General features: G+C 36.9%; 1 protein-coding gene across 2 annotated transcripts in view; it reads right to left on the minus strand.

Moving 5' to 3' along the window:
- The window catches only part of LOC307158674 (uncharacterized protein), a 42,996-nt gene extending 29,888 nt beyond the window's left edge, over nucleotides 1–13,108 (minus strand). The window contains exon 1 of one of the 2 annotated variants that reach the window (XM_079871451.1): nucleotides 12,794–13,108. In XM_079871451.1, coding sequence (XP_079727577.1) covers nucleotides 12,794–12,879 — 86 coding nt within the window. In that variant the 5' untranslated portion in view covers nucleotides 12,880–13,108. The remainder of the gene's footprint in view (nucleotides 1–12,793) is intronic. The other variant, XM_079871452.1, reaches the window with a different exon arrangement.
- Nucleotides 13,109–19,781: the final 6,673 nt, after the last annotated feature.

Here is a 19,781-nt window from a genome sequence, read left to right on the forward strand (position 1 = left end):
CCACATTTGAAATTAGAATAGCACTTGATACACAGTCTGATGATTCAAGCTAACAGACACCTGCCAACCACAAAGACTGGAATCAAAACACCAGCTTTATTGGAATTGTACCTTCTGAACCTGCAATGGAGAGGTGCCAGTTCTAGGGTACCCAGTCACCTGTATCCTACCTCTAAAACAACCACTGACAATGTTGTACTGCTTGTAGATTAAGCCCTATCTTTTGTATTTCGTCTTAGTATAATCTCCAATAATACACTTAAACTGGCAAAACGTCATGCTCTTTCAGGTTATGTGAGGTGACGGATTACATAACATAAGCTTACGCTGGATCTATGGCTGTGTTTGAGCTGTTCTCATTACTTTGTGGGAGTCTTTAGGTATGCAGGCTGTTTGTTGATTTATTCTGCCCTGTGTAAGTTTCCAATCTGAGGTGATTAAAGGCCTCTGGCAGAGCCAATCTTGTGTTGTGTAAACCCAAAACACCAAAAACTTTCCTATTTTCACCTCATATTACGCCACCAGCACAAGAGGAATGTTTATCCTCTGCCAATCTCAAGATAATGAAATGAAGGTCTTAGTTTTGTCAGTGCAAATAACATTAAAAATAATATGAAGAAATATAATTTATTAGAGTAGACTAAAGCTACATTAAAAAGGCTCAAATGTGTCCCAACTGGTATTCGGTATTCACTGCATGGACTCCTTTTCTCCATTTGTTTTGTGCTAGTTAAAGCTAGAACTTCAAAGCAATGGAGAGGAAACCTGCAAACAGCGTGAGGTCCACTTCCGATACGTTGAGCATAGATATAACAGGCTCAGTTGTTAAAAGCACACACTAGTTTGAGCTGCAAACAACATGACCTCCTTAGGTAAAAGGCTACTGTGAGTCATTAAGGGGCGTGATAAAGACCTCCCTGTAAACGCACACCTCAATCTGCACCATGTCATTCACCACCTTGGAGGAGTGTGTCTAATTTGGGACACAAACTAAAGGCACCATTATTGAAGAATGTAAATGTTTACACAATAGAACATCAGTGCTTAAATCTTTGGCAAGAATACACTACTGTTCAAAGGTACTATTCTATTCATTAAAGAATATTAATCAGCACAACTGCTTTCAACATTAATAATGAGAAATGATTCTTGAGCACTAGATCAGCATATTAGAATGATTTCTGAAGGATCATGTGACATTGAAGACTGTAGAAATCAGCTTTGCATCACAGGAATAAAGTACATTTTAAAATATATTTAAATAGAAATCTTTTTTTAAATTGTAATATTTCACAATATTACTGTTTTACTGTATTTTACATTTCAAATAAGTCTTGCTGAGCATAGGAGATTTCTTTCAAAAATAATATGAAAGAAATCTGACTGACCCCAAACTTTTGAACAGCAGTGTCTGTCTATTTTCAAAAAAGTTTTTTTTTTCACTTCCTGTATTGGTGGATAAAGATAGGAATGAAATTTGAGAACATCATAAATGCTCAGAACCTTGTCTCTATGGTCAGAGCAAATGCATTTAACATGTAGGAAAAGAAATGGAAAAATCTTTCAACTAGACAAGATTGGCCAAAAAATTACATGAAAGCACAATGAAAAGAGGCATATGCGCCATGCTCATTTGCCAAAACTTTTGGCAAGCACAAAACTTGAAAGTTGAGCATGGAAAGGCTTGCACATGATTCTATTATTGATCTTCAAGGTTCAAGAAATAACCAAAAAAATCTCAACTGGAAGTCATTTCAACATCTTCAAAAGAAAGCAGATTTTTGGAGACTTCTGAGAGTACCCAGATATCCAACTGCAACAAATGTTAATTTTCCTGGACAAGTTAATAGCTCACAGCTCCGCCAGCAACCACGAGCCATCTGTGTGGGACTAAAACCCAACATACAACAAACAGCATTGTTTGAGGCTTTTGACCCAGCCTTGCAGCTTAGAGGAAAACCATTAACATTTCCCCATTGAGTTCAACAGTGGAGGACCCAGAGAGAGAAGCCACCTACACAAGGGCCAGGCATTTCCCAAGAAACAACACAGATTGTCAACATGATTTGAGGTTTAGTTAATGATCCACGAATGGTGGCTGAAATGAGTGTAAAATCATCTACTCATGCTTCTCAATCCATATTTATTCCATTTAAGCAGTACTGAAGTTCAAGGTGGTACTTTCCAAGTTTATAGTAGAATGACTAGATCCTAAGTCTGACTCGGTTGACTGAGCTGAGCCAATGCTGACAGAGACATGAAGTGTCTGAACATTGCTGTCTGCCATGAGAGTGAAGAACAGAAAGTAATATGGCATATGCTTCAAGACATCCTTGTAAATAAACATCCCTTCAGACTGTTTCCAAAGACACTCATTCAGCATCTCTGCATTACAGGAGTGTAATGTAAACAATAATTGGTACATTCGAGGTGGTAGTTTAGGGATTAGGAAACATTTACAAAACATTCACACTACTGCAACACTGATAATTGACATGAGGAACATCAGCCAAAGTCGTGGCCTAATTGTTAGAGAGTCAGACAGGTAACCAGACAGTTGCGGGTTCAATTCTCAATACAGGCAGGAAAAGACTGAGGTGCCCTTGAGCAAGTACCTAACCCCCAATCGCTCCCTGGGCGCCACAGCAAAAATGGCTGTCCACTGCTCCGGGTGTGTGTGTCCACGGTTTGCAGTGTGTGTGAGTGTTCACTTCTCACTACTCCTAAAGTGTGTGCACTAACTTGAATGGGACAAATTCCAAGTATGGGTTACCATATTTGGCCTTCACATGTCATTTTCATTTCATTTTTCATTTCAACAACCTGGAGCTTCCAAGATCAACTTACATCCTCAGCATACTTGGGAAAACCCCATGGGTCTTTTAAAGCAAAGTTTAAAGTAAATCAATGAAGCACTTACTTGGGACAAAGTCAACACTAAAACACCTCTTAATTTACTGCTCAATAGCGTAATTACTAATTTGCCACCATAAAACATTTATGGTGGTTGGGTTACCACAGAAAACTAAATAACCCCACTAAGATAATGCTATAAAAGTATTTAAACAAAAGGAAGATCAATGTGACTTTTTTATCTAAGGATGGTTGAGATGACTCTCTTTTTTTACCTGAAAATATATTTATCTGTCTGTTAATGCCTATATTGTCATTTTTGAATGACAAACTTTTTGGACACCCTTGTGATAAAATGGACTTTGCTCAAAAATGAACAGACAAATGTTGTTAGCCTACATTAGACCTTTTTTGCCAGTGGATAAAACTATACAAGCAACATAACATCTGATTTCAATTATGTCAGATTGGCCTAGTTGCATGAAACACAACAATATAGTGTGAAATTAAAACAAATGGTGATGCAGATCAAGTCACATCAAAGTATGCAGATTCTACTCTTTTCTACTCTTTTAATAACTAAGCTGTCAAACATAATTGTTACTTTATTAATTCATCAATTTTGTACATATAAGGCATTCCTGCAGAGAAACGTCTCTCAACCCATCCGACAGCAACGCTTATTCTCAAAATGTTATCTTTGTCTTTCACAGTACTATAAACATTTAAAGTGCACAGAGAACAGGAACTTTACAAATAATTACAAAGAAATAGCAAGTAACACAATGAATAAAACGACATTTTGAAGTAGACAGACTGAAATCGTATTTTTGGTCGTTCTTCTTTTCTTCAAAAAATATTTTTTATGGTCCTGCAGACAGCTAATTTGATGTGACTTTCAAAAAAGTTTTTGACATGGAAAATCCCATTGTTTTGTGCATAGTTGTCACTTATTATTACACTACTTTATCAAAACTACCAGCAGAGGTCAATTAAGGTTACCACGCTCCATTATTAGTACCGAATAATGTTCTTGTTGTGATAACTCACCACGGCAGATGTTTAATTGGTGGTAACATAAGAACACTGCACCTTGAGGCTCTTAAATCATGCATAAACCTGTGCTCCAACAGCATGGAGATGGAAGCACCTGAACTCTGTGTTCCTTCTTTATTTGCAGGTGAGTTCCTTTAAAAACATCACGGATTAACTTTATCACCATCGAAAGACGTGTGTGCATCGTTCAAACCATGCAACGTATTTTAACACGTTAACAGTTGCATTTTTGGTCTCTGAAAATGTTAAAGGACAGTGACTGAATCCCTCTTTGTCTGAAGGCGGGGGGTGAAACCACCTTCAAGATCCAAATGTCACAACTGTGGCTTTTCATCATAACCTCCTACAACATTCATTAGAAAGAATTCTGCCACGCCTTCAGAGTTTCCAATCAAATTCAGTCCAGTCACATCCCTCAGGAGTTGTCTCTGCCTGCATAAGGCTTAGGATGATAAATTCACATTGAGCTCAATAAATCCCTGTCAATATAAGAACAATATGTTATGGCTTACAACCAAAAAAATGAGTTATGAAATGTGTGCTTCTTAAAAAGCAGATAATCACATTGTCATTTATCTTATATCATTTCTTGTACTGCAGGGCACTCTACAAATTATGAGAACAACAATAAAAAACTTTTTCACAGAATCAGTTCTTCTTACTGCATTAGTTTTCAATACACTGACCGAACATGACTCATGTAAGATCTTGGGAATCTCTACACACCCATCCACAGCAAACACTAGAGCTGCTACATGCTACAAGGAAAGAAAGGACCGTTTGAAAACATTTACTTCTGAAGAACTACTGAGTGGCATGTGAAAAGACTGTCAGGTATAACTCTGATCATAAGACCGATAAGAACGAAGAATCAGTCATGGTTAGTACCTCTATATAGGAGATTTTTCTGAGAATTGCAATTTTCCAAGTGGAGCCTTCCACCAGACCAGTTAGTTTGGCTGCATTTTATCACTAGAAAAGATTTCTCACATAAGCAGCTTTATGCAATATTTTGTCCTCATTTCCTTCTGCAGAACACAAAAGAAGATATTTTGTAGAAACGATTTTGACTCATCCAATTAAATTGTAAGAACACTGGACCCAAATTTCTTTCCTGTCATGAAAATATTCTTATTGAAACAGGAAGTCAAGATATTCTACAGTTCAGTAAGTAAGTCTGGAATCAGTAAGATTATAAATGTTTTTGAAAAAAGTATTTTATGCTCACCAATTTTACTTGATTAAACTTTTAACATTTACTTAATTTAAAAATACAGTAAAAACCGTACAATTGTACAAAATATTACTACAACTTCAAATAACTGTTTTTAATATATGTCAAAATGTAATTTATTCCTGTGATGGTTTCAGCATCATTACTCCAGTCTTCAGTGTCACGTGATCCTTCAGAAATCACTCTAATATGCTGATTTGGTGCTTAAGAAACATTTATTATTATCAATGTTGACGGGATGTGTCGTTTAGTATTTTTGTGGAAGCTGTGATAGATTTTCAGAATTCTTTGATGACTAGAAAGTTCAAAATAACAGCATTTATTTGTAATAGAAATATTTTGTAAAATTATAGTTGTCTTTACTGTCACTTTTGATCAATGTACTTAGAAAGTATATGAACTAACAATCCCTAAACTCCAATTTTGATTTGATTGGAAATTACATTTTTGATTTCAAAAAATGTTTTGTAAATAAGCAAAACCCTGTATAAAGTGAAAACTGCCGATGACAGAAGCTATTCCTTATTCTAGTGAGCTCAAAGTACATCTGAACAGCTCAATAAACCAATGATGCCAATTGTTCAGAGCACAAAAGTACAGAGATAAGAGATAACGGTGGTGGAGAAGTGTACATTTCCATTTTGCTAAAAATGGCTTGATTCTCTGCTAAAACTTAGCATTTTCTTATGGGCCTTTTTTTCTTGAGTTACTTGACATGTCAAAGTGGCATGTGTGAAACACAAAGTCAACAAACTGTCTCCATCACGGTTGCGGCTGTCAGCAGACAGAACCAGGCAGTACATGAATGGGCCTGATAGGCTTGTAAAGCCTGAAGCGTCAGTGACTGTTTCTGAGCATGTTTCCACGGTGATTAAGCATGTGGAAAAACAGAATGGGTGCTGCCTGGATCATTTAGGCAGCCACTGCCAGGGCATTTACAGGAATTAGCCTGAGCCTGCTGAAATATAGGAGAGACAATGACACTGCTGATATAACAAACATTGCCAAGATCTGACACAGAGGAAAGACAGTGCAGGGCTTTTGAACTGTCAGATAAGGAGCTGATAAAGTTTGATCAAATGTATATCCAAGGAAGCCTGTTACATGTAGTTTATATTTGAAATACCTGCAATTACTGTCACCTTTGCAATGTGTTAGTGCATTAGATTAGAAGCCACAAAATGATGACATCATAGTTGAGTGAGCGGCAGATGGGAACGGGCTATTAACTTCTTCTCTAAATGAATGAGCGCATATGTATTCAGTTTCAAAAAAGGGTGTCTCTAATCATGTGGGTGTCCACTTAAGAGCAAACCACCCTGCAAACTACTACTCTCCGCAGAGGCCTGAAGCTGAGGCAGAATATAACTTCATGACATCATGGTAGAAAGTCACAAATAAAAGGGGCTGGTTTGGTTCTTACATCATTCAACCCAAAATGCACACACGCACATGCATGCACATAATGAGGAACCAGAAAAAAACCTTTGAATCATTTTATGGGCCAATAAATGGCTACATTTTCTAGAATACCACAGCTAGCTCAAGGCTCGAAATTGCGACCATTTTGGTCGCATATGCTCCTGAAATTTAATCTGTGCGACCTAAAAATATATTTGGGAGCATTTGTGCGAGTGCAAATAATGGTTGTGGTGCGACCTGTTTTCATTTTTCTAAAAAACGTTTGCAAATGACTTCACAGTGTGTACCTTATGTGCGCTGATACGCGATGGCCGGACCGTCATTCTATCCAACGCTAATATAACCAATCCCGGGGTTTTTCCTGCATTGATTTTTTTTGGCGGCCGCCAAAGCCTTATTTGATCGGTGCGTGAGTGATTGCTGCGCTTGACGAGAGAAAGCCCCGGCCGCGCGCGCACTCTCACGTCTTCAAACAACACGAGCGCTGTCTTGCTCTCTCTCCCTCGCGCATATTAATCAAAATCATTTGACACGATAGAAAAAGGGTGGAAGACCGAAGTTTCACGTGGAGCATTCGGAGATTTTTTTTCTCCTAAATTACTGTGGAGTGTGAATTGTGCTAAAAAAATAAACTACCGGGATAATCACAACGCTTGCCGTATGCTACACGTCCACTAATGACACGTCCGATTCGCAAACTAATGACTCATTTGAACCGATTCACTTTAATGAATGGTTAAAACAACTGATCTGTCCAACACACTCACGAGACGTCTGAATCGGTGTATAACAAATCGGTAACACTTTACAATAATGTTCCACTTATTAAATTCTAGTTAACACAGTTAACATGTACTATTAATAAACTGCACTTTGTTAATTTGTTAACCATTGTTAATGTTAATTTCAACATTTGGGCTACTAATAGCCTACATTATTGAGATTTTTTTTTTTATTTGTTAACATAGCTAATGCACTGTGAAGTAACATTAATGAACAATGAACAGCTGTATTTTTATTAACTAAGATTAACAAAGATTAATACAGCATATTAATAGCAATAGAGTGCCAAGTGCCAAGCAAAAAATGCAGGGACAGGTGTGTGGCAAACAAATCAGGTTCAATTATTAAGGCTTTTAATCGGCAGGATACGTCAAATATAACCATACTGTCTATGAATATAACACCGCATACACCATCGCCAAAGAAGAGCTTGCCTTCACTACATTTATGTCAAATGACAAATCATGTGCCAATATCATCGGGGTGAGATGATATAGAGCCAGAAGACCAAATTTCAAATCTTGGCCACAGGATGAAATAAAATCTGTTAATATATAATTTGTAGTTGTGGTGCTCCTTAATTTTTGGTGGGTGCTCCTAAATTTTTGCTAGTGCTCCTAACTTTTTGAAGTTGGGAGCACCAGTGCTACCAAGTAAAAAAGTTAATTTCGAGCCCTGTAGCTGCATTTTTTTATTTTCTTTAGGGGTCCAAAAACGAACTGGTGGGAACCCTATTGTTTTCATTAGGATTAATATTTTACATTTTCTGCCTTAAAACTAAATATACAGAATAACCCGTAAATAGTAGAAACATGACATTTATAACACTAAAGGAAAAACTACAGAGAAAAAAATATATACCACCATTTATTTCTGCCAAGGAAACTTTTCCACCATATTGGATTTCTACGGAAGAGAAAGAGGGCCAAGCAATAATAAATAATAAAACCATCTTGATATTAAAGTCATTATAATGCAAGATTAAACTCGCAGTTTTTCGAGAAAAAACTTGAAATACAATATTGAGATTCAACTCATTAAATTTCGAGAATAAAGTCATTATAAATATAAATTGAGAAAAAAACTCTAAATGAAATGTCAAGAATAAACTCATACTTTGAGAATAAACTCATTTCAAGTTTTGATAATAAACACGCATTTGATCAGTCAGTGTCATGTTCATTGCATACTGATAGAGGACATGACAGAGTTGGATCACTTCAAGCTATATTTTAGTCTTTCTTTCAATAACAAAGAAACATCTTATTGCTAAATAATAACTGAATAATAATTAGCATACAAACTTTAAAGAGTATTTTAAAAAGAAAAAAGAAAACAGTCCAATTTGCGAGATGTACATGAACATGAAGCAACCAGTGGACAAATGTAAGGTTATCGCTGGCTGTTACGCTGTGGTTTCCCACATTATTAATCTTGTTGATCCTCAAGGTGTGGAATATCGAGGAACGAGACACTTGAGAAGCAGTGGCGGAACTAGACTTTTATGGGGTGGCCAAGGCTACTTTAGGGGGTCCATAGACTGTGAAAGAATATCACGTGTAATACTTATTTGTTTTCGTTGTTTTGACCCATGTAACATAGTATTCTAATTAATAAGCAACCAAAATTGTAGATACCAGTGAAATACCACAGCAAAAACTACAAGCCTAAGTAATATAAATTCAAAACATTATTAAATTCAAGTGAACAGTCGGTAATAAAATAAGAACAGTGCTAAGAATTAAGTGCTTGAAGTTTGAGTGGCGCTCTGAGACAAGGTAGGATTTTGTGATGAGACACAGTGATGATGGACATAATTGTGCAGTCTGCTCCCCCTGGGAATTTAACCAAATTAATATTTCATTACAAAAAGCTTGACCTTGTAAACATTACTCACTTAAACATATATAAATAAAATGATAAATGGTCCAGCGTTAAACACTCATTAAAAACAGATTTGCATACGAAGATGGCAATAGTAATACAGTGGAGCTAACCAGGTCTGTAAAGGGTTCGTTCTTGGACCATTTAGAAACTTTTGATACAGTATACAGCACTATTGCAGCGCACGTGATATACAAAGTCATCAATAATCAACAAGGTACACATGCATTAAGTCAAAATTCTCTCAATCAACCCTCAGAAAGGGTGTTGATAAATGTCAAGATTTACCGACATTGATCTCAAAAGCTGCTCGAAATTCTCAAAACGTAATGTTTATTCTCAGTAATATTTATTTAGCATTTTTTCGAAATTTTTGTTTTTCTTTCTCAAAGTATGAGTTTATTCTCGACATATTAATTTCAATTATTTTCTCGAAATACTTTATTCTCAAAATTTGATGAGTTTATTCTCAATTATTCTATTTTCGACTTTTTTTTTTCTTGAAATGTATTGTGTATTTCGAAAAACTTCGAGTTTAATCTCGCATTATAATGACTTTAATCTTGAGATGGTTTTATTTTCTAATATTGCTTGGCCCTAATCCTCTTCCATAGATTTTTGAACAACAACAAAAAAAGTACTTTTGCAAACTAGGTTTTTTTGACAGTCAGTACTTATAATTTGGCTGTACCAGATTTGGCATATGTGTATTCTTGAGTGTAAATATAATCATCAAAATATGTTAAACTTTGAATTCTAGGCCACATAATGAAAAATGTAGGGCACAGCCAAAACAGCCATAATAGAGTGCTCCAGGGATGACGTATTCTTCGTAGGCCGAAACCCAGAAATGAGTTAGGCCTAGCATTTTAGCACTTCCGGTTCCAAGTCTGAGTGGACATCCATGACATGCGGAGTACCTCAAGGCTCAATTCTTGCACCACTCCTGTTCAACCTGTATATGCTCCCAATGAGCCAAATAATGAGAAAGAACCAAATTGCTTACCACAGCTATGCAGACGACACACAGATCTACTTAGCCCTATCGCCTAACGATTACAGCCCCATTGACTCCCTGTGCCAATGCATTGATGAAGTCAACAGTTGGATGTGTCAAAACTTTCTTCAGTTAAACAAAGACAAAACTGAAGTCATTGCGTTTGGAAACAAAGATGAAGTTCTCAAGGTGAACGCATACCTTCACTCTAGGGGTCAAACAACTAAAAATCAAGTCAGGAATCTCGGTGTGTCCCTAGAGTCAGACCTTAGTTTCAGTAGTCATGTCAAAGCAATAACTAAATCAGCATACTATCATCTGAAAAATATTGCAAGAATTAGATGCTTTGTTTCCAGACAAGACTTAGAGAAACTTGTTCCTGCTTTCATCACCAGCAGGGTGGATTATTGTAATGGACTCCTCACTGGCCTTCCCAAAAAGACCATAAGACAGTTGCAGCTCATACAGAACGCTGCCGCCAGGATTCTGAGCAGAACCAGAAAATATGAACACATCACACCAGTCCTCAGGTCTTTACACTGGCTCCCAGTTAAATTTAGGATTGATTTTAAAGTATTATTACTAGTATATAAATCATTCAATGGCCTAGGACCTCAATACATTGCAGATATGCTTACTGAATATAAACCCAACAGAACACTCAGATCACTAGGATCATATCAACTAGAAATACCAAGGGTTCACTCTAAGCATGGCGAGTCCGCTTTTAGCTATTATGCCAGCCGCAGCTGGAACCAGCTTCCAGAGGAGATCAGATGTGCTCCTACTGTAGTCACATTCAAATCCAAACTCAAAACACTTCTGTTTAGCTGTGCATTTACTGAATGAGCACTGTGCCAATGTTCGTCCGACTGTTTGTACTGTATTTTTTTTTTTTTTTTTTTTTTTTTTAACTGTTTTAATTATTCCTATTTCTTTCTATGTAAAGCACTTTGAATTGCCATTGTGTATGAAATGTGCTATATAAATAAACTTGCCTTGCCTTGCCTTGCCCATTGCCTTGAAGTCAATAGGATTTTTGAATGGGTTTTTGGTTAAATGCCTGAAATAAGGTTTGTGGTGAACACGTGCTCAAGATATTTTCACACTCTACGACGTGAAATACATCAGTACCCTGTGATTTTTTTAAAGCTTTTACTTATCTTGGAAAAGGCGGTTGCTAACAAGTGGCTAAATGGGACTACAGAGGTTGACGGAAACATTAAATGTTACCAGCCAAAAAGGTAAACTCATCTTCTCACTAGTCCGCTTTCACAACCTCACTGTGTTTAAAATCACACACTTGCAAACAATTATAACTTTCAGGGAAAATGTTTTAAAGACTGAAAGTGTTGTCGGATCCTTAGTGATGAAGTCATGTGACTGTATTGTAGTTAATTTACACTTAACTTTTTACTTCTGCCGATTTTATGTAGGCTTCAAAATTCATAGAAGTTGTGTTCATTTGTGAAGATTATCATGATGAAAAAACAAAACTTGTATCCCATTGGGTTCGTGTTGAGGGTAATGCTAACATCTGGGTTGGCCTACAAAAATACATCATTACTGCAGCACTATTCCTGAACCAAATGAGTATCCTCAGTGAACTTTAGTAAACGTGTGTAGAAACTTGGTTGTGCTGGGCCAGTTAGTGGTTCTATAAAAATGACAAACTATGACTCTGATCTTGTTTATTGTGAAAGTGAAATTGTATGCCTTTGACCAACATCCAATGAGCATTTCAATACTATTTCAAAAGCATAAAGAGGGTGACAGAGGGTGGCGCTATAACAGTGAAAAACATAAAAATGCGTGCAGCTTCATTACATGATACAACTGATGTAAATTGTGCATTCATTGGTCTTAACATGTAGGTCAAATACAAATGTTAAAATTGTGTAAGGTCATAGTTTAAAGGGTTATTTTTTAAAGGCTTACTAATTTGTGCATGAAGCTATAGCGTGCAGAGACCTATCGCAACTGAGCTAATTTGCATACAGGTAAACACTAAGGGAGAAATGGCAATGAGAAGTTTCATAGCACTTCCAGAGGAACAAAGCCACCGTGTTTGCGCTTCACTTTCCGTTCCAATTTGTGTAAAAACACATTCAGTGACCTAAATCTTCAGCAATGGGATAGGCTTGAGGGAAGTGGCCTAGTAGATTTTGCTTGTCACAAAAAGTACTCTGTAAACAAGTGGGCTACTTCCATTCTTTTTTCTTTTTCTTTTTTCAGTGCTGAACATATTTCAACTTTCTTTGCACAGTGCAAAATATAGGCTAAGTGCATTCAAACGTAGCATACACATTATTCTAAACGTAGGCTAAACATAACGATTTCTGAAAACATTAAAAAGCAACTGCGCAATATTAATTCCAAAGCATCAGTGCACGTCTTCGGTTGTGTCTCAAAACCAAACGAGCTGCCTAGCTAGACAACATTCAGATATGTTGCTTATGATATATAAAAATGCTTCAGGCGTTTTTGACGCCCAAAAATGCAGTCTAGACATGCAGCTCGCTTAGTTTTGAGCCACAACTAGTAAGTAATGTTTATTGTATTACCAGTTGGTGGATGCTCGCGGGTTGAGGATGTCTTCTTTAGCGGTCAGCAGAGACAGGCTGTACGTGTCCAAGTTAATCGCTCTCATCCTAATGCTGGAGTGTTTCTATGTACTCTACAAGACCAGTGCACTTCAACTCTCGCTCTATGTCCCTAGTAAACAAGCGCAGTTCCCTTCTCCAAAGTTGCATTCAGTGACTTGAATTTTGCAGGCGATGTGTAACTTCTGTAAGTGAAGAGCTGTTTGAGGTGGAGGCGAACACTGCTGATGTGCTGCTTCTGCATCAGTCCTGCTGGAAAACTTCATGAAGAGGAATCTCCCCAAAAGCTCCACCTCCTGCTCCGAGAGGGAAAAAACACCAATGCTGTTGCACAATTTCACTTTATCTTGGTTGTTGTTGGTAACATGAATTAGGTCTAGGTCTAGGCCTACACACCGTGGTATGCAGGGTCACATTAAATTAATTTGGAGATAACATAATTGAATCCAGTTTTAATGTTCCTGACTGTTTAAACACGAGGACGCATATCAAAGTGAGTTTATGGACATTCTTGTTGAGTTAGATCATGAGATGTCCAGATGCCTTTGCAAGTTTTATGCTATACCTTGGATTTTATCATATTTCTAAGAGGTTTTTGAACTTTTTGAGGCCAGTGACTTCAAATATGATTATATTTTTTCATATACAGACATTATACTGTTAGAAAGTATAATGTTAGACATGTTGTTTGCATGATGTTAAAGACATGTTGTTTGCAAAATTAAATAATTGGTATTTATATCCAAAACAATTAAATATTAGCCTATCTGAAAACGATTCATTTTTAAAACACATTTACTGAATTTGACAATATCACTGTTACATGCTGCTTTTTTATTTTATTGACGACCATAATAACAGTGAGAAATAAAACAAGTCTGACTGCAAAGTGAAGCGTGTACACTGACAGTAGCCTACATTGTCAGCTTAATTAATATCAATATAATTGAACAAATTAACAAAAATTTTCTCGACTTTTTTTTATAGATCCTGTAGAGAGGCCATGCAGCTGAGCCGAGGATTGGCTAAATTAAGTTTGAAAACCCCTGTTAGTTTAATACTTTACTTGACTTGTGTTTTTGTTCTTCAGGATTTCCGCAAAGACAGAAAAATCATGAGCATGCACAAAAAGAAAATCTGAGTGCAAAATCATTCAAAATTTTTAGATCTCTCCTCCTATTCTGTGCCTAATGTTTGAAGCCTATCCATGAATGAGTGTAAGTTTGGTTGGAAGTCCGCTGGTCCTGCTTGGCACGCAATTGAGCTGCCAGTCTCTTTTTGTAGAGGCTTCCTGTGAGCAGTCTTTGGGGCGCTTGGCAGCCAGCTGAGAAGCCGTTTACAGTGCATTGATCTCTGGAGGGACCCTTGCCCCAGCATGCAGGGCTGATTTCATGGGAACTGAACTTGATAGTCTTCATTTAAATTGGCTTTGTTGCTGCAATGCCCAGTTTAATACTATTGCTCTCTCTTTCTATCTCTACACACCAGTGTTATTTTAGTATCACTGAGATATAAGGATTCCACATAATGATAAAAGATGCTTAAAACTAGGTTAAAAGAGAGACACTGACCCACATGAGAAGAAAAGTTTAGTCTTCATACTGAGCTCCTCCTTGCTGATGTCAGTTCAATATTACTCTTTAGGAATACCATTCTCTCTGCACACACCCACACACACAGAGCCGTGAACGGGAACTGAACCCACATTTTCCTCCGTCTGACTCTTTAAACATTACATCATCTATCTTTATGGTTTAATTAGTTGCATGTTGTAGAGCTCTGCTTGTGAAGGGCCCCCACTGCCTGTCTAAAATGCTGTTTAACCCTTTCAAATGTATGTTTCAAATATAAAATATTCCAGCTAAAAGGAACGGGTGCTAAAATGTTCAAATTCCTTCATGATCTAAGTAGCTTCCTGTTCCTGCCTCATGTTGCCTTCCCTGTTGACAGATTTGAACCGTTATGCTTTTGTGCTTGACATGACAGCATGTTTGGTATTTCCTTTGAGTGACATGAAAGATTATTTAAAGAGCTGTAATGTTTGAGAGGAATACACTTAGCACTGGAATAATGTTAGAGCGTACACAACATGGAGGATGAAGCTCTCCTTTGGTTCCTCTGTGTTCTGACTGAGCCTGAAGAAGTCCCTGTCATCTACAAGTCGGCAAATGTGTTTTCTATACATTGGCCTTGATAGTTTTTTCAAACTGAAAGTGAGAGCAAGGGCATGTCTGTACAAAATTTGAGTGAAGAAAACAAAATACCCCTAAATACACCTTGGCTGGCTTGAGGGTGAGTAAATCATGGTATAATTTTCCCAATCCCTTTATAACTATCCCTTCAACTAAATATGCTTAATTAATTTAAACACATTTTTTATCCTTATAATTATTTTATTGGCAGCCCTAGTTTTAAAAGAAATTACTTTGCATATAAATTTGTTAGGAAAAAATATTAAAACACTTAAAAGCACTCTAAAGGAGCAGTTACATTTACTGTTGCTTTGCGAAAGTCATAAGGGTTCTGTGTGTTCAGGAGAAAAAGGTCAAAAACACTTGTATCCTCAAAAACACATTTCCCCATGCAAATTTTGCTCATATTCAAGTTAGTCACGCAAATTCACCTTGCTGGCCAGCAGAAAGCTTCTTGGTTTGAAAGTGACTTCTACGGGACGTGTTATTTGCTCGGCGAAACCAGAGTTGACCAACTCTTAGATGTTTAAACCAGAAATAAAAGGGTGTTTTTCTTCCCAATATTATCACATTCTCAAAAGAATGTCTGGATTCTGACCCGTGAAATTTCACAGAGCAATAGTAAATGTGACCGCACAAGAAGATATTGTTGTTATTATACACATAATATTTCCCTTATACAGTCTACGGTAAATAGATTTGTTTTTATGCAAAAAAGTATGTTAGTCATATAAACACTCTTGTTCCTGGTCAGCAAATCATCATATTTAAGGGAACCTTGCTCTGCTCTACTACACTGCCCTACAAAGCAAAAAGGCAGTAACTGCATTTTTGGTCAAAAATGAGTTATTATCATTTTCATGACATTCAAGGCATCCTTTGTTATGTGACAAAACATCTTATCTCAAATGTGTGTCGTTTTGGAGAAAAATGGTAATAGCTTTTGGAGAATCTGTAGTTACTGCCTTTTTCCTTGGTATTGTGCCACGTTTTTGGTAAGTAATACTAAGCAAATTTACAAAGCAAGAATACAGTAACTGCAAAATAGGGGTAAAATATCAAATTAAATATGAGGATTGATATATACAAAGAATAAGCTAATATAAAGTAACAAAGCAGCCACATGTCCAATAATCTACCTACAACTACTTAGGCTGGATGACAGAATAACTTTAAAGTCATTTTTCTCAGTTCTGCACTCTGCGTAGTTACTGCCTTTTTGCTTTGTAGGGCAGTACAGTATAATGTCTTTTACGTTTCATTAAAAGTTGAATGCAGCATTGCAGACATTCAAGCCCAGTCCTGTCTGTTACAGCATTGCTATATTTGTCAGCCTTTACATCTTAAACACATGCAATGCACACACACACACACACACACACAGTCATACTTCGATGTGTTTAGACCTGAAAGAGGTCAAAGTTCAACACACCAAAGATATATGCCTTGAGTTCAGGATTATAGTTTGACCTCTGCCCTCTCGTAGTCATTACTCTTTTTCATCATATGTTTTCTGTTAGCTTTGCTTCTCTCCATCCCTTTCAAGCATCCAGCATTTCATCAACCTTTCCTGGACTTTTGATACTGTGTTTTCTTTTCTTGCCTGAATGCTTTATCTTAAGTAAATGCTAGCATTATCAGGACTGACTTCCTGGGAATTCATAACCTTTTGAAATGGCTACATGTCCAAGACACACAGCACATTTCCATATCATATGGTGCTGTACATTGTCAGACCCCCCCCCCAAAAAAAACCCTTTCATAATTTTCTGTTTTTCAACCCCCAAAAAAAAAACATCTAAATTTGTGTGACACTAAAATTGCCCACAATGTCACAGTGTAAGTTATGACTTTATTCAGCTCAATGTGTTTAAAGTAATACGGGGGCAAAAGATTCCCATTTGCTTCAAAAGTTTGGATTTCCATGTAAGCAATATGTGTTTGCTTTCTCATGACATAAGGACGTTAAGAGGTCAAACAATGCTTGCTACTCTTTCCAATATTATCACACTCTTGTGAGGAGGCTTCAGGGAACATCCTCCACTGGTTCCAGCCTGTTTACATAGCCATTATTTTTGTGCTGCGCTCATTACACCAGAAGATGAAGATCTCATGCTTTATTTGTCACAGTCTGCACTCCCACATTTGGCATTCTTGTGCGTGTTAATTACATTTTCCATTAATGTACATCACACCAATTGAGGTCAAAGCAGGATGTTTTCCCCCTTCTTTTTTGACAGGAGGCGTCAGTTGATATATGTAAATTGCTCACTGCAGGTGAGGTGTCTGTGTGGATGAGTAAGGCCAGAAAACATATTTTACACACATATATGACCACAGGCGCAAGCTGCCAATGTGCGGTCAGGTTGAACATAGTGTATTGGACGCAAATACGTGAACAATGCCAAGATGACCTCTTGTAACATTATCTAATAATAACAGCAGTATAACATAAACTTGATTACATAAGACATTACCAACTCACACTGTAAAAATTGTTGTTTCAACTTAAAAAAGTAAGAGCTTCCTTAAAACTTTAAGTTTAGTCGACTTGAAATGTGAAGTTGTACTATGTGACAACTTGGATATTTGAGTTGACTAAACCTAAAATTTGAAGGCAGCATGAACACTTTTTTAAGTTGAAACAACATATTGTTTTTTACAGTGCAGAAGGCGACAGAGGCATAAATAGTAAAAGAAGATTTGCAGAATCCCTACAAAGGCACATGGTTCATATTTTGATAATATTAATGGTTAAGAGACCTTGCAAGACTTTTTCATGCAACACAATGTAACATCTGTGAAACAGTTTTAAAAAGTTGTAAGTGTCTCTGCAGCTCATGGGCTACAGTACATACATATAATACATATATTATTTACCTTTATTACAATTGATTGTCTCACTGGTTTGATTTACACTGTGCAGTCCAGTAACTTCCCATTAAACAGTTCATTTATCTGTAACAGATAGCTGAATAATTGCATCCAAAGAAAGACTAAACGTACCCAGATATTACGTTTTTTGCTTTCAGAACCATTGCCATTCACCCTGTATTAAGACGCAAGGACATCAGTTATATAGATGAATTTGTTATAAGATGAGGGGGTGAGTGAATTTAGACATACAGGTCCAGTCAGGAATGTCTGTGACTTTGCTTTGTTGATTTCATGTTTTGGATTAACACATTAATTAAATTATAATTTTGAGGAATTCCATTCTGGACAATAAAATCTTAAGAACAATGAGATGTAACCCATACAATCTATGATTGATTGCATTACCTCTGAGACATTGCATCGAACAAAACAAGACTTTAAAGGAAAGTTTAATGGAGAAAATTGAGCATACTGTGGTACACTGGCCTTTTCAGACGTTTACTCATGTTTTACAAGTTTTATAGGAAATTTTACTTCTTGATGGTATGAAGGGAAAAATGTTCAGCCCCCTGCTTAAAGTGGGATAAGACTATACTGTAATGGAAGAGGAATGCAATGGCAAGGTCATGTATTTAGCTTATTATAACAATAATGTTTTTGCTATTGTATAAAAGCCTAGAACTTTAAAAAAGGGGATAGACAAAAGAATTGTATTTAGTTCAGAAAGAACAAGCTTTCTAAATGTCCACCATGGCACTGAGTTTTTGGAGAATGTTACCACACTCTCGTACAGTGTTTCTGGCCGTCATGAATCAAACCGTGGCACCACCGAACACATTAGTCACAGATCTGATGACACAAGCACCAGGGCTGTAATCAGTGTTTCAAAAACACACGCCAAGGAGACTTTCTAGTCTGTAAGCCACCCGTCTACACAGACACCCTCTCTTTTGGGGCTACAGCATATGTGTTGACTTTGCCCCTTCAAAGTGTTACTGGAAATGTTGCAGTGTGTGTGAGTGTGCGTGTGTGTTTGGAGATGACTCCTTCAAACAATGCAGCGCCATAGCCGCCAATAGAAATGATAGGAATCATTGTAACACTTTACAAAAAGGTCTCATTTGTTAATCTTCATGTTAGTTCACAGTGCATTTTCAAATACAACTTTAGCCTCCGGTTTAGATGAGGTTTAAGCTAGTCCAAGACTAAAATGCACGTTTGAGCTGTTTTAACTGAAAGCAACTTGCACTGAAATATCTTAAAATATGTCAGTGCCATTGATCTGTCTCAAGATGCTTTTTCTAAGTCACGTTTATAAAAGCTACTTAAATGTCATAATTGAGCTAAGGCCTAATCATGCTTTAAAGGGTTAGTTCACCCAAAAATGAAAATTCTGTCATTAATTACTCACCCTCATGTCGTTCCAAACCCGTAAGACATTCGTTCATATTTGGAACACAAAAGAAGATATTTTTGAGACGATGAGCACCACGACACATGCGTGTGATGCTGACGCAGGATGCCTATAGGCCTACTGGTTTTCGCGCAAAATATATTCTCATCGCGTCGTAACATTAAGGTTGATGTGTAGTCACATGGACTATTTTAACGATGTCTTTACTAGCTTTCTGGACCTTGAAAGTGGTTCTGCCTATGGCTGGTTTAGAAACCTCTCGGATTACATCAAAAATATCTCAGTTTGTATTACGAAATTGAACGAATACTTACGGGTTTGGAACGACATGAGCGTGAGGAATTAATGACATAATTGTAATTTTTGGGTAAATTAACCCTTTAATCTAAGCCCTGTCTGTGGAACCAAGCCTTGTTGTATCTTGAAAATATAAGTAAATGTTCATATTGACATTAACTAAGATGAT

The sequence above is a fragment of the Squalius cephalus genome (genome assembly GCF_949319135.1).
Source record: "Squalius cephalus genome assembly, chromosome: 5".
Classification (NCBI taxonomy): Eukaryota; Metazoa; Chordata; class Actinopteri; order Cypriniformes; family Leuciscidae; genus Squalius; species Squalius cephalus.